This window comes from Notolabrus celidotus, chromosome 17, assembly GCF_009762535.1.
Source record: "Notolabrus celidotus isolate fNotCel1 chromosome 17, fNotCel1.pri, whole genome shotgun sequence".
NCBI lineage: Eukaryota > Metazoa > Chordata > Actinopteri > Labriformes > Labridae > Notolabrus > Notolabrus celidotus.
The window spans coordinates 11,167,822-11,183,876 of record NC_048288.1 but is presented as its reverse complement, the minus strand read 5'-3'; the positions used below and the strand labels follow the sequence as shown (position 1 = coordinate 11,183,876).

General features: G+C 38.5%; 2 protein-coding genes across 2 annotated transcripts; one reads left to right on the top strand and one right to left on the bottom strand.

Moving 5' to 3' along the window:
• Window positions 1-336: 336 nt before the first annotated feature.
• On the bottom strand, window positions 337-14,378 carry ift74 (intraflagellar transport 74). Its single transcript, XM_034706900.1, has 20 exons — window positions 13,994-14,378; window positions 13,550-13,683; window positions 13,010-13,151; window positions 12,830-12,878; window positions 12,597-12,695; window positions 12,260-12,320; window positions 11,754-11,813; window positions 11,552-11,613; window positions 5,709-5,847; window positions 5,385-5,447; window positions 3,870-4,013; window positions 3,573-3,613; window positions 2,713-2,792; window positions 2,429-2,482; window positions 2,017-2,114; window positions 1,791-1,917; window positions 1,497-1,660; window positions 1,287-1,412; window positions 856-916; window positions 337-724 (listed from the first exon to the last, which is right to left on the bottom strand). Exons 2-20 carry the CDS (start codon window positions 13,676-13,678, stop codon window positions 609-611), a joined length of 1,815 nt encoding a protein of 604 aa, XP_034562791.1. The 5' UTR covers window positions 13,679-13,683; window positions 13,994-14,378; the 3' UTR covers window positions 337-608.
• LOC117829274 (leucine-rich repeat-containing protein 19-like) lies at window positions 8,128-11,537 on the top strand. Its single transcript, XM_034706901.1, has 6 exons — window positions 8,128-8,293; window positions 8,500-8,750; window positions 8,986-9,097; window positions 9,462-9,549; window positions 9,716-9,925; window positions 10,041-11,537. Exons 1-6 carry the CDS (start codon window positions 8,192-8,194, stop codon window positions 10,349-10,351), a joined length of 1,074 nt encoding a protein of 357 aa, XP_034562792.1. The 5' UTR covers window positions 8,128-8,191; the 3' UTR covers window positions 10,352-11,537.
• Window positions 14,379-16,055: the final 1,677 nt, after the last annotated feature.

Genomic DNA, 16,055 nt, shown 5'->3' with positions numbered 1-16,055 from the left:
CTAGTCTGCTTTGTGTTCCATTTGGTATTGCATCAAATGTGCATGTGTTGCATCATATTTGTTTTTTTATTTTTGCAAATAAATGAATGTAATCTTGCAGCCTGGATGGACCCAAAAGAGCCAAAACCCACTAATCACTAATCACAGACTTTGAATCATTTGAAAATATAAGAGATATTGGGGATACATTGGTGTAAACCTGTATTCTTCCTGTTAATCCAATTTGTCCAACTGCAGAATTTCTTTCTTAAAACGTGACAAACCAGTCAGGAAGTTAGTCCGACCATAATAACAAATTCAGTTGTAGGCAGCTAGCGTTACATTCAACATTTCATGTTATTTTCAGAAAACTTTTATTACAGATAATTGCAATTTTATTCAAATACAAAAAGGATAAGATAAATACAAGTACATTTTGAAAATTTTTTGACAATGAAAAGCCTCTAAACTCAATTAGATAAAGTGCTGCTTTGATAGCAATCTGGAAAAAAACATATAACATTTGATCTCTATTCTTTCAAAAACTAATCTTTTCTTTGACAGAGTGATACTTAAAGTAAACTAGAAGGTTGTTAAGTATCCATTCTGTGATGATTTTTTGTACGTGTTTAACTTCTGTTGTTCTGCAATGACTCGATCAGGCTCTTGTTGTACTCGTCAATCTGTTGGAAAACATTTTTGGCGACTGAGTCGTAGTCACTCTCCTGTGTTTTAGAAGCGATGACTGATGCTGCCGTTAAGGAAAGATCAGTGGACAGAGGAGGATTTTAACATCTTGAATTTACAAACAGGATTCAAACTTAGTAATGAATAAATAAATAAATAAATGAATAAATGCAGATTTTAAAAGGATACACTCTTTCATGACAAAGTTGTTCTGCTCCAAGTGTTGCCATTTCCTTTCAAGGTTAGTCAGCTAAACACACAAACAAACAAACAAAATACACAATTAGTGTTGGCAGAATGATGAAAGGAACATTTAAACACAAAAATAAATGACACGCTATTAATGAATATTCAAGTATGAAATACAACATTTCAAAACACATTCAAAGGTCTTATCACTTCAAAAATATATTTCAGATTTTGGCGGAACATTAAAGTGGAATAAATAAATACATACTCAAATCAATCTAAGATGCTGAAGGTTATTTCTTTTGTATAAGCTTGCAAAATAAATTGTCATTGCTTAATTATCACACTGATAAGTGTTAATATTAACTACTGTAGCTCCAGTGAAAGTTGTGTTATGTTTTTTTTTAATAACATCTGTAAGATTCACAAACCTGAGTGTGTGTCTCATTTTCTTGCAGCTTGGTCTTCAGAGCTTCATATTTCTTGTTGAATTCGTCCAGCAGCTGTTTGAAAGAATCCCGACGTTGAGACAGTGACACGCGGTCCTCCTGCAGCCTCTGCAACAGAACGATATCCATATTTTGAAGTGCATCAAGTACACAGCCGTGCTCAACAGATTGATTGCTGGTCTCCAGTTGTACCTTTTTTTTCTCCTCTCCTTCATGCCTCAGTGTGTCCAGGTCTCTGTATGTGTGCAGCTCAGTCTCCATGGTGCTGACGCGCTCCTTCAGGGTGCTGAGCTCACTTGTGATCTTCCCCTCCAGCTGCTGCACCTTCTCCAGGTCCTGCTGCAGGCGTTGGGACTCTGGGTGGAGGTTAGTGGGGGCACAGAGCGTCAGGACGCCAGTTAGTCGGTTTGGTATTTTAGATATTTGAGACAAGGTTTATTCTCCCCGGACTCTGTATGTGTGTGTGTTTGTATCTGTGTTGCTCACCAGTTGTCAGTCCCCTGGCAGTATTCTCTGACTGAACAACTTCTGTCTCCTTGCTGACCAGGACTTCCTGCATGTTTCTCAGCTCACCAGCTGTAACTCGATCCACCTGACGTAGCCTCAACATGTTCTACACACACAAACAAACATAAACTAACACACTTAATATTCTTTACTACACTTTCTTGGTTATGTCTGTTGATTGCCTTCCTTTCTTTCTTTTTCTCACCCTGCTGCAGTGTTCCAGGAGGGAGACAATGTCCTCCTGACACTGTGTCATCTTCTCCTGCTCCTGAACCCTTGAGTTCTCGTATGAGCCCAGGTACCCTGAAACAAATAAAGGGATTTGCAATAAGTCACTACTACCTACATGTTATTATACAGTGACTTTGGTGACACCTGCTGGTCAGAGGAAAACTTGCAACATTTATGCAACAGTATAAACCTTCACAATCCTACACAAGTTAAACTGTACTGATACATTGTTGGTAACATCGGTGACATGTTTTTACTTTTAACATCAGAAGCAATTTTCATAAGCAGGATATTGACATGTTATTGAAATCAGGAACTAACTAATTAAAACTATAATTCTTGATCAAGTCAGGCTGAATATTTCTGTCCTTAAAAGTTTAACTCACGATCAATTTCTTCTTCTTTCTTCTTCAGCTCCTTGTATTTCTGCTGACACTCACCTTGTAAAGAAAAAAATCATTAAGTCTCAGTCTGTGTGAGGAAGATCAAGCAATTAATAGAGAGTATAATCAAAAAGATTAATCTTAAATGATGCGTGTGAGTATTAGTCCTTGACATATCCCAAAAAATAAACGTACAGTCTTTGATGCTGTTCACAGTGTAACACCTGGCTTAACACGTTAAAATAAGCAATGTAACAGCTTTAAGGGAACTTTAATAAAGTAGTTACCCTGTGCTTCCTCTGAGTCCTGCTCCAGCTGACGGATCTCCTCTGTTATCACTGCGATTCTCTCTCTGATTTCTGTGAGCCTGAAAACACAAACACACATTATATAATTCAACCTTCTTACACATTGCAATTCCACAGGAACGATTCCCAGTTTTACACACACACACACACACACACACACACACACACACACACACACACACACACACACACACACACACACACACACACACACACACACACACACACACACACACAAGACACACAGACACACAGACATGCACATACACACAGCTCTGCCGGCTCTGACGCTACACATCACTACTGTCTTGCCCCCGTTCTTCCTCTGTTATTAAGGGAGGATCAGAAGCAGAATGACTTTGCTCCACCATTACACCTGTGTGTTACACATTACAGATGAGGAGTAACAGGGGCGTAAGCCAATCGTTGGCGGGTGCCATATTGGAAATGCTGAACACAACCTAACTTCGTCCGAGGTAGTGTGAGGTAAAGAGGCGGGACTTTAGCCTTTCCTCTAACAGCTACAGGGTGCCCGCCTGTCAATCAAGTCAGCCATCTCCTTATTCGGGCAAAACTCGTAAGTTTAGTATCTTCGAAAATACTGTAATATATAAATATTCACCCCTGTACAGTGTGACGATAGAGAAATCAGCTATTCAGACCTAAACCGTTTTTTGAACCAGGCTGTAAACATGTTTATTAATGCTGCAAAGATCGTCTTTTTGAATGGGTGTGTATGTGGTTTCTGGTGTTGCTGCAGCCAGCCTCCGCATGGGCTTTATATTTTAAGAGAGGAGATTGCCGCTTGGGCAAAACAAACAGGAAACATGAATACATACTGTCTCTCCATGCTGGCAATTTCCTGATTGTCCTCCTTCACCTGAAAATTAAGAAGAATGTTTAAATCATTTGTTTAACATCACTCCCTCTGTCACTGCTGGTCTCATTGTACAATAAAGCAAGTGAACTCCTCTGAGAACCACTTCTGCCTTGCCATCTACATTAAAGAATAAACTTCATACAGTATTTTAGCACTCAATATTTTTAACTTATATGCTGTTTACAACTGGTCTAATAAAATCTTGTTGCATATGGTCAGTATATATTTTTTTCAAGACCAAATTTGTGAAGCTAACCTGTTTCAATAACTTCTCCCTCTCCTCCTGCGGGGAGCCCAGGCTCTTGTGCTCGGCCTCCATGGCGTCTCGCTTTGCCTCCAGTGCTGACAGAGTCTCGTGCAGTCGAACCACTTCCTGCTTTATGTGTGAGTGCGACAGCTCCTGCACACAAGAGAATGGAGATAAACAGTTGTTGTTATTGCTACAATAACTCTGACTACAGACAATACCACTGATATCACTACTAAGGATGTAACTGTTGTTAATGTTAAACTAGTTCTCCAATGAGTTGTACTTCTCATGTATCACTGTGTCCTTTATGAGAAGGCTGGTTGGCCCTGTCTTGAGCAGAGGTGAAATAAACACTTGTTTGTTTATATTTTTAATGCCCTCATTGGAAAGCTTCCCATCTACATTGCAAAATTGTTGGAGTGGAATCATGGATCCTACATGACTCACTCTTCCGATTGGCTCGTTCTGAAAGCCCCTCGAGTTTGCACTGGACTCGGTAGGTCTTTCTCCATTCATGCCCCTAAATCACGGAATACCCTCCAACAGACTTTAAAGTTGATGAATCCTCCATTGCAGAGTTTAAGACTTTGGTCTCTGACCACTGTGTCTCAAACTGTATCTGTTTGAATTCATCTATTGTTTTGTGAATAATTTTGTGTTTGTTCGTTGTTTCTGATGTGCCTGTGATCTCAACGACATTGGAAATTTATGAGAATAAATATAGGTTTTGAATTTTGAATTTCTAATGTACATTTTCATACTCTCTGAAGTTAAATATTTTTTTAGATCAATCAATAAAATAATCAATCAATGTGTTTCTACTGTTATCCAGCTCTAAGAAATGTGTATGATCAATGATCATATTATTAGGATGACTTATATATGCTGCCAAGAAGAAATAGCAATAATAAGAAAAATGTCAATAATCTGTTGAGTTTTTATCTCTCTGCTGGCCTGGGAACGCCTCGGTATCCTCCCAGAAGAGCTGGTGGAAGTGGCCGGGGAGAGGAGTGTCTGGGTTTCCCTGCTGAGACTGCTGCCCCCGCGACCCGTACACGGATAAGCAGAGGAAGATGGATGGATGGATGCAAATAATAATTCATGTTTAAGCTGGTACTCATAAAGAAAAACAAACATCAGCTGCCCTCTTAAAGACATAGCAAATACGTGCTTCCTCTCCAAGCACACATTGTTGCTGCCCAGGTCACCACCTGTTTGGTACCTTTACCTCAGGCAGGCACAACAAGCCAATAAAATCTCAGGCAACCAGACTCATAAAGTTTATTTTTTACCACAGGTATTTTCACTTTTTTTAAATAATAGAAAGTTAAAAAATGAACAGATAAAAAACCTTTACACAACAACTTTCAACTGTACACAACAATATCATATTGAAACTTCTACACCCTGTCTATTTATCAGTGCAACACCACTTACACTCCGACTCTTTATGGAGCTGTTTTATTTTTATGTTGGGTGTGATGTTGTCTTTTATTCAAATGTGTTTTTAATCCAACTCACAGCTTCGTAGTCCTCCTTCCTGGTTATGAGAATGTCCAGCTCCTCCTGGAGAACAGTAAGCTCCTGCAAAACAAAATAAACCAAAGATCCAATTAATTAATTAATGAATTAAGTCACATGATGCCAATTTTATCATTATTACCAAACTAGAGTACATGGATATTCCTATATGCTTTCATGTCCTATATACAGTATATACATACTAGAATTGTATTTTATCGTGTGAGCAGTTATTAATCAAACCCATTTTTCACCAACATTACACTGGTTCCAAGATAATATTGGTCAAATAAGATTATTTATTACATAAGGTCACATAAATACCTGTAGCAGTTCCTCATTGGCTGTCGTCATAGTGAAATACTTCTCTTGCTTTGCAGCTGGCATTTGTTGAACAATCTCATCTGCAACCCTCCTCTCCCTCCTGATCTCTTCTTCAATAGCCCTGATGGCTTCCTCTCTCCTGCAGAGCAGACAAAACAGAGTGAAGAGTTTATTTTGTGGCTTAATTCATTTTTTTATTTGCTTTGCCTTGTCAAGCAAATATAAAACTGTCGAAAGACATGTGACATAAGTCATAGGCCCCTGCATTAAACCTGTGACAGACAAGATAGATGATGCAAGAATGCAGAGGGAAAGGTCAATGAGTTGTCAGGTGGTATGATCAAATATACAGTATCCTTTCCTTCTCCTCTTCCTCCTTGTCTTTCTCACATCATGTCCTTTAAGCCTTCTCTTCTCTTCTTTCCAAATCCTTCTTGTTTCTTATCATCTTGTCCTCACTTTCCTTATATTCACTAACCTAAGTGAACCCCCCTTTTTGTCCTTTCTTCCCCACTTCCATTCAGTTCTGTAAAAACCCCTCCTTTTCCTTATTTACTGTGTTTCTTCAGTCTGTAAGTCCTTCCTCCTCCCTCTCTAAAACCAGATTATGTAATCTGAAAAATAACATAATCCTACTCATTAAGTAGCTGCTACACTTCAATTCTTCTAATAAGGGGTGTTTTCACCAAAAGGCTTCAAGAAAGTTCTGACTAAAGCAAGGCAGTAATGGAGTAAGTAGGTCTCACTTCATACATCATAAATGTTTAGCTAACTGTAACAGTATGTGTCAGGTTTTACAACATGGGACAAAGGTCAGTGTGAGCAGGCTGCATCACACTGACAGGTGATTTAAATTACACCTGAGTGCCGGTAGAAGTACAGGTAAGTGTCTTTGTCTTTATTATTAAATAATACAGAATATTGACAAAATGACATTAAAGTCTTAGATCCTAACAGTGTAGATAGTGACAGTGCTGTTCTTTATGTAGGTTAATGTTTTTTGGGCAGACTTGTGATCATGAAAGAAAAGGCTCTGCTCTTTCTTCCCTTAATGTTGGCTACAAGAAGTTTGATGACTTATTATTGTCTTTATTTTCTTGTGAGTTATAAGGAAATGAAGAGACTTATGTACTTGTATTGTGTGTACTGTAGGACTTTAAACAATTTGGCATGTTCCTTTGTTTGAGGTTATGTCATTTTCATTGGAACTGTATATCAGACCACATTGTTCTAAAATGAAAGCCCTTTTCAGTTAAAACCAAAAGATTATCTCAACCATTTGTTTAGGCAGAGATTGAGTTAAATAGATATCAGTATGGAAAGGAAGGATAGTAAAATATGACGTTGTATGGTATGTTATGGTATAGCTTTGCATGGTAGGGCATGGCATTCTATGGTATTATATGACATGGTGTGGTATGATACAGTTTTGCATGGTATGGTATGGTATGGTTTAGCATGGCATGGTATGGTATGATATGGTATTGCATCATATGGTATGGCATGGTTTCACATGGTATTGTATGGTATTGTTTGCCATGTTATGGTATGGTATGGTATGGTATGGTATGGTATGATATGGTATGGTATGGTTTCGCAAGGCATGGTATGGTATGGCATGGTTTCACATGGTATGGTATTTCATGGTATGGTATGGTATGGTATGTTTTCGTATGCTATGGTTTTGCATGGCATGGCATGGCATGGTATGGTATGGTATGGTACGGTATGGTTTCGTATGCTATGGTATGGCATGGCATGGTATGGTATGGTATGGTTTGGTATGGCATGGTATGGCATGATACGGTTTTGCATCATATGGTATGTTGTTGTTTGCCATGGTATTATGTAGAATGGTATGGTATGGTATGGTACTGTACGGTACGGTACGGTACGGTTTGGTATGGTATGGTATGGTATGGTTTGGTATAGTACAATTTGGTATGGTATGGTATGGTATGGTACAGTTTGGTATGGTATGGTATGGTATGGTATGGTACAGTATGGTATGGTATGGTATGGTACGGTATGGTATGGTATGGTATGGTAAGGTATGGTATGGTACGGTTTGGTATGGTATGGTATGGTATGGTATGGTATGGTACGGTATGGTATGGTAGGGTATGGTACGGTACGGTTTGGTATGGTATGGTATGGTATGGTATGGTATGGTAAGGTATGGTATGGTATGGTATGGTATGGTATGGTAAGGTATGGTATGGTATGGTATGGTATGGTATGGTATGGTAAGGTATGGTATGGTACGGTATGGTATGGTATGGTATGGTACGGTTTGGTATGGTAGCAAAATAAATGTTCTCATAAGTACCTGGAGACTTAGGATATAAATAAGAATGCAGTGAACAAAAAACTTTCCGGCAGAGTGATCTATTTCAGCATCTTAATTAAATAAACTGAATTTTACCGCCAAGAAAATCATTCATTACCCATAGTGCTTCTTTGTTTAATTTCAGGGAAGGATAATGGAGAAGTGCTGGCAACCCCTTCTATTACTGCTGTTGGTTGCAGTGGCAGCTTTAAATACACATGGAAGTAATGCTGCGGTTGTGAAAGAAGACAAACTGGTAAGAATTCATTTATTTTTTGTTTTTTGTGTTGAGATGGAACTCAGTAAGTGCAAATATATATTTTTGCCAATACTCATTTAGGGCAAGGTTGTGGTTTCTCAATGAAAAACTGTCTTTTTAATATTCCATTTATCCTGTACATGAACATTCAGATTATTTATGTATCCTGATGACTGTTAATCCCTCCAACCATTACTCATCAGCAGGTAAAGAAAATTACCAACAAGCCTCTTCAAGTCATCCCTCATAGCAGCAACAGTTCCTCTGTTACAAAACTGTTGATTGAGGGGAGCCTGATTACTCTGAACGAGGCTGACAGACTGGCCCTGGGCAGTTATCCTGCTTTGATAGAACTCCATCTGGACGGTAACAGAGTGAGCAGTATACCGGCAAAGTACTTCTCTGTGGTGCCCCACCTCAAAGTGCTGTCTCTGTCTAAGAACAACATCAGCAGGTAAACCAGAGAGAAATTAAAACACTAGTTTCCATTCTACATTTTAACTTCTAATACACTGGAAAAGAGTCTTACATGGTTACTACTGTCACATTATGTAATGACAATAAGCGTCTCTGTTGCTGCTCTACACTTTCCAAAGAGAGTGAATGTATCTCTGTAACAAGTTCATTTTTTAAACAGTTTGTACTATCATTGCATGTACAATTGATCTTACAACTATGTGTTTCTGTAGTCTGGACCCAGAGTCTTTTTCTGGCCTGGATTTCCTGACGGAGCTGGACCTGTCCAACAACCTGCTGACAAGCCTCCCTACACAGCTATTCAGAGGGCTCTCCAATCTACAGGTACACCTTCTCAACTATCTGGCAATAAACTAATTATACTCTATCATACTTAAAAATGTTCAAACCATCCGGAGAATTGTAAAACCTTTGTTTTTTTAAGGTACTTTGCCTTAAGTTTATACAATCCAGTGTCGACCTGGACTTGTTCTATGTAAATCTTTTAATTCGCTTAAGTTGATTTTCAAGGAAAGACAAACCTGTTTCAGAAAGAACATTACAAAATATATAAAGTTACTTTTCTTACCAATTAACAATGTTTCTTTAAATAAACTAAGCTAATTATAAACCTTGCCATTTTCATTTTAAATCTAGCTGTGGAAAGTTATCATCAGTCTTTTAACCTGACCTTGTCTGGGCTCATCAGATGCTCAGCCTTCAGGGAAACCCCTGGAACTGTTCCTGTCCACTGCTGAGCACCATTGAAGAGGTCAAAGCAATAGGAGTTACCATTGGTAATCATTTTTTGCCATTATGACTTTGTGTTTATATAAGTGATAAGGCTGCTTTTCAGATTATGTGATTTTTTTTTTATTATATTAACTTGAGCATGTCATGTCTGAAGGGATCTTAAATTAATATTCGATGATCACATTCTTTTTTTTTTTTACTTGATGTCAGGCTCCAAGGAGGGACCAAAAGTCATCTGTGCTTCTCTGGAAAACCAAGCTGGAAGGGATTTTTTGGAGGCTACAGCTGCATGTTACCCATCACCACCAACCACTATCACCACGCACCCACAAAAACTACCAGCTGTCAGTGTGAAGAAGTCATGGGGCTCATCCATTATGCTGAAGACAGCATCAAACCAGACCAAGGACATCAATAAAGGTAAAATAAAGAAAGATGTCTTCTGTCACATCTGTGAATGTATAAACCGAAAACAAAACTCAACAGGCTGCTCTCTTCCTTCTCCCTTCTGTCTTCTCGTTACAACCCAAACTAGGCCCAGCACCAGTGTCTGGCAACACATGGAAGTTTGCAGCGTGTGTTGCAGTCTTGGCACTATGCACATGCATGCTCATCGTATGCGCAATAAAGGGGCCTTCCTGGTACAAGCTCTTCCACAACTACCGTCATCGGCGGCTGCACAGCATTGAGGATGAGACCGGCGTTGTGTCCACAGTTTTCTCAAAGACAGGAAGACACCTCAAACATCAGACTTTCACCTTTGAGCGAGAGAACGGGCAGATGAAGGAGGTAGAAGAGGAAGAGGATGGGTATTTTGAGGACCCGTACATCAAGACTGAAGAGTGACATGCAGGAGCGGACACTTCAGCAGAAACATGAAGACACAAAGGGGATCAGTGAACCCTAAAAACTATGTGCTGGGGGGTGGTTGTATGTGCTAATAGGTTATTTTACCCTTGAAATATCATTGTACTATTTATTTTCTAAGCATCATATAGGTTCTATCATTCTTAGGGTGACTTGTATTTTGTCCTGGTTCTGTTGCTCCTATTTCTATTATGTTCTAATGTTGGATGCCAAGTAATCAAACTCTTAAAAGGTGGGATTTCAGAAGCTCAATGACTTTAAACATGGCACAAGATGACATATTCTCCTACATGTCTGAATGTGACATTTGAATGTGTTATTTAAGCTCACCTTTTATACCCTGTTAAATCGCAAGTGCAATTATTTTGAAGTGATTGTGCCATAGGAGCCAACAAATGTTCAGCCTTAACGTTTTAGAACTCAGTGAGGGCATAAAATGACCTGAAACCTGTTCCATCACAGGATCCAACTTTCTCTGCAGTAACATTAGCAGAAAGTCAGTTTGTCTAAAGCCTTGAGCTTCAGGGCTTTTGGTTTCCACAGCTAAGAAGCAGCATGCAAGTCTTGAATAGCCATGCCAAATACCAAGTGTTGGTAAACAAGCTGCAACTGGACGGACAGAGGAAACGTGGTATTTAGTATCTTTTATTATATTTTCCTATCTGAAGTCTATACAGTTTGAGTTTTGCAGATGCCAAGAAAACTCCACATACCAGAGTCCAAAGTGCAAAGTGCACGATAGATGAGATATTCAACACGTTATGGCAGAATTAAGGTCAAGATTGGGGGACAAAGATAATGGTTTGACCCAGTTTTGCAGGATTTTGCACATCTTAGTGCAAGCGAATGTTTTTCTTAGTGCTACAGGATTCAAAGACATCTAAGTCATCGAAATGCTTCCAACTTTGCAAAAAGTGCTGTCAACACAGACATGGCTGGAAAACGTTGTGTGTGTAAGACACCTAGAGAATGCTAAACTTACCTCCACGAAACACTGGGAAAAAAATTGGGATGATGCGTGATAGCCATGCTTGCACGTCCAAAATAATCACCTAACTTCAGAAATGCTCACCATGTACATATTTTGATTCAAGTTGAGATGCTGCTTAAATAAAATAAACAACAATTGAATTGTATAAGCCTGCAATAAACATACTGAAATATCTACTGAGTACTTACTCTCTCCTCTCAGTGAAAATGCTGTCAATGCTTTCAGCCTCGCTGTCATTCTGGGCTTTCAACTGGAGGAGAGAAGAAAGAAGAAACAACAACAAAAAATGTAAATTAAAAAAAGACCATACTTAATATAAATGTCTGACTTTACAGATTTCAGGCAGGATCAATCAGAAAAGGAACTGCACAGTCTGCAAGGTGTACTTACAGTGTTGTAGTCGTTTATCATTTCTTCCATTTCTGTGTTGGTGTTTAGCTTGTCCACCAGCTGGAAAAACAAAAAGGGCAAACACACAGACATGGTTTACATCCTATACGCTACATACCATTAGAACTGATAGACTGTTTAATGAGGGTAGTACAGTTCATTAAAACAAGACTGTAAGAGTTTCAAACAAAGTGTAACATACCAAGCTCGTAAGCCTTTGAATTGCACTGCTCATATTCAAAGGTTTAGTTACAGCTCAGTACTCTGACTTTACTTTGAGACAACATTTACTATCATTAAGCTGCTCAACTTATTTCAGACAGTAATTTGTTAGAGCTTGATCTATTTGTGTTTCTTATCTTTCTACATTGTTCTCACACTCAACAAAGGCACAATGCAGAAAGTTTAAAACAATGCACAAGTTTAAAAATACGATTTTTTTCCTCCCGTGGTCACTAATAAAAAAAATAGACATAGGTTAAAATGAAAATGTAATGTCTGTTTACCATGTTGTAGTCTGCAAGCTGGCCTTGTAAGTCCTTGATCTCATTAGCCAGACCTTCCGCTCTGAAAAGAAAAACATGGTCTTAATCTTTTTATATTTTTTATTAACTATGATGATTTTATGGCTTTTAACATCACAACTCATTTACATTTCTAAATGTGTGTGTGATTTGGTGAGACAATGTTGCCAACTGTCTTGCATTTTCTGACTTAAGTACATAAATCAGGTTTGCTTGTGCTAATCTGATGGATTAAATACCATTATACAAATGCACACTGAGTGGACCATGAAATTACAGAATGTACAGTATCAATATAAACCATAACATCCCCTCTTACCTCTTCTCATAGGAGAGATAAACTGAATTCTCCTGAGTGAAGTTGTCAATTTCTTTGTGCAGTTTGCTGGTCTCTGTTGTCAACTCGTTGATCTTACTCCTGACAGCACAACAACAAAGTATTTATTTTAAATGATACACTTAACACATGTACAAACAGGAAGTCTACGTAATGGTTGGGCTTAACATGTTTTGAAAAAAGTTGTGGTGGTGGCTGCAAGACTCATGTGTTACCTCAGAAGACCCAAGTAATAGGACTTATCCAGAATCTGTCTCTGAGGTCCTTTTGGAAAGGTTAATGACAGGAGATGAGAGAGTGAGAAAAAGAGTGGAGGTTTGAGACGTGCATGTAAGTATTACAATGATTCACCTTCAAGATTTAAAACTATGAGTGTAGTGTCACTCCCTATTTACCTTTCATGCCAGTCTTCATTCCACTGAGCCCCTGCTGGGTCACAGGCCTGTCGGTAACTTTGATTGGTGCTGATAAGACTCCAGGAGTGGCAATAGGCATGCCACCCCTCATACCAGGATGACCACTTGTACCTGGAACCATCTGGATGATGAAAAGAAAGAAAACCCCCCTTAAGATTGCAGTTCTACTCATTTTTAGAAGAAACAGAAGTATTAAAACTGAAGGTAGTCACCCACACTTCAGCTTCAAAACATTACCCCATGTGCTAATTGTGTAATGAAATCTTGCATTAGTAATCAGGAACTTATTACAAACAAATAATAGATTTTAAAAAAAAGGTTCCTAGCACCACAAGTGTTTGGGTTTGATTTGGATCCAACTTTAAGAATTAGTAAAGTGGTAAATACAAATTTGAGATCCAGAATTTGTTCACACATGAGCTGTTTCACTTTGCTGTGACTTCTCAAAATATCCAGTATGCTCAAAGCCAGAATACAATATCTCAAAACTTCAATATATCTATGCTAAATCAGACCCACCCCAGTAGCAACACGTATAGCTGTAGGCGGAGGTCGGATTGCTGTCGGGGGTCTTCCAACTCCAGGGACCACAGACCCACTCCGGCTTGCTGGGCGGCCCATGCCCGAGGGAGGCCGCTGGCTGGACATAATGCCTAAAACAATTTGACATATTATAACAAAACATATCAAGGTGGGATTAAACATTTCTCTACAGTCTGGTTGTTCTGTTATACTTCAGTTCTTGTTAGTAAGACTTGTGTGTAGGATATATTTGATTTCAACTGGACTTTTGGTTCGATGCCTGAAGCAAACACTCTTTAATGCCCCTGAAATGTATCTTTTCCTCCTCTCCTTACCTTGACAAGTAAATAGTGACCTACGCCACCATAACCAGTATGTGATGCTTTCATGACTTTGCTCTTGTAATGGAATAGCATTGGTAAGCTAACAGACGCTTCGTACCTTAAACTGAACCTGTTCTTTTCGTCTTCGTTGATGGTGTTGGTCTCTAAAATGTCAAACTGTCGCGAAAAAATTACGTAGTTGACTCACTTCAGAAAATATCTACAGAATTTGGAGAAAACCAAAAAACCTCTTGTTAGCTTTTTTGCTAATTAAGTCTGCGAGGTTATGTTGTCGTTACCCCAGTAACCTTCTTCTTCTACTTTTGAATGGCGGTTGGAAAACAACGTCTTGGCTCATTACCGCCACCTTCTGGTCTGGAGTGTGGATCATTATATCCGTCCTGTGCTACTCCTACTAAGTCCTGTATTTGCTAGAAGTACAACACTGCCCCAATTCCTTTATCCACTGAATTCCCCCATAGAATTCCCAATGCTATCCCTTCTTCTTCTTCTTCTTCTTCTTCTTCTTCTTCTTCTTCTTCTTCTTCTTCTTCAAGTGATTGCCTCAGAATCATCTTTAACTGTCTTATAATTTGGGCAACTCACCAATACATGCTCAATATGACGGAAGAGGATTAGGGCCACTGAAAAAAAAAAGGGTCCAATATATATTTTTTATTGTTATTGTTCTGAGATTAAAGTCAGAATTCTGAGAAAAAATTAATATATATATATTTTTTTTTCAGTGGCCCTAATCATCTTCTGTACAATATATACCCAAGTAAGCATCTTATTTTCCTCATTTTAAGCAGAATAGTTGCTGAAAAATGAGCTATGCGGAACATGCAGACCATATCCCAGTCATGAACTGGTGAAATTAAACCAATTTCTTTAGAAGTGAGGTTTGATGTTTCTCCCCTTTCATTTGCTTTGAAAATTGTTTTGGTTTACCTATAAATAAAGGTTAAATATGAACATTGATAACTTGGATGTTAAAATATCCTTAAAATTTGGATCATGTGCATTTTGGCACCCATCTGTCAGGTAAACTATCAGTTATTTCAAGCCCCACTAGAGGTCAGTGTCTGCATTCGTCTGAGTCCCAGCAGGACACTGCTTGCCCTTTTTAAATTATATCAACAGCTAATGCTTTAAATATATTCAAACTTATTTCTTACCAGTTTAAATCCACTGTAGGTTTTATTACAATACAGACTAAACATCAACATGCAAAAGACATTACAAAAACATTTATGCTGTACCATATATAAATATATATTAGTTATCATTATCAGTATGCTTTGCCATTAGCTTAATGTAGCTAGCTAGACCAGCCTGGATAAAGCTGTTTATAACAGGCTATGACTTTTAATTTCAACACTTTTTTTTGTGTATATTTTTTTAATCAAGATATGAATTTTACAAAAAGAAAAAGCATGTCCCAAAAAAAAAAAAATTACACGAGTGTCCTGTTACATCATGTTGCTTTTTCATCCTGCATGTTTGCATTTTGACTCCTCCAACCCGCAATCTTCTGCAGAGAAAAACATACTCTGCATCAGCCGAGGAGCTCTGCAAGTAGACTTTTGTGTCTTAGCTTAAGGTAAAAAAAAAAACAACAACGATATAAAACAATTTGGACTCTTTAGTTTGACATATACATGAGTAATGGGACAAACATCAAAGCACAGTGTAATGACTAAGTGCTGTGTCCAAATTGCTTGCATACTGCCTTAAAGCATGTACTCTGTAAGGGCAGCTGCATTAAATATAATAGCTCAAAGGTAAAATTATGTAATCAAAGTCCCAACACACATGAAGTTCACTAACATACCTGTGTTTTAACTCATATGGTGATCAGACCCGCTTATGCTTGACCGACATCACACTTCGGTTTTGGGTTTCTTCTGGAAGTCTTTACATTCCACCATTTGGATATTGTACCTCAAAAGCACGGTTCAAACTCCAGTGTGAGGAATGCATTTCATTTTCATCTCCCATAGACAGTCCCTGCCAGGATTCAAACCAAGGACCCTGCGTTGAAATGCAGCAGCCCTGTCCACCGCACCACAGGGCAACTTTGCTGTGCTTGCCTCTTTAGGCCTTTTCATTTCACGTTTTTCTCAACACCACAGGGCTGCTTAGATGAACTTACTTTGGTTTTAATTCCATCATTTTGA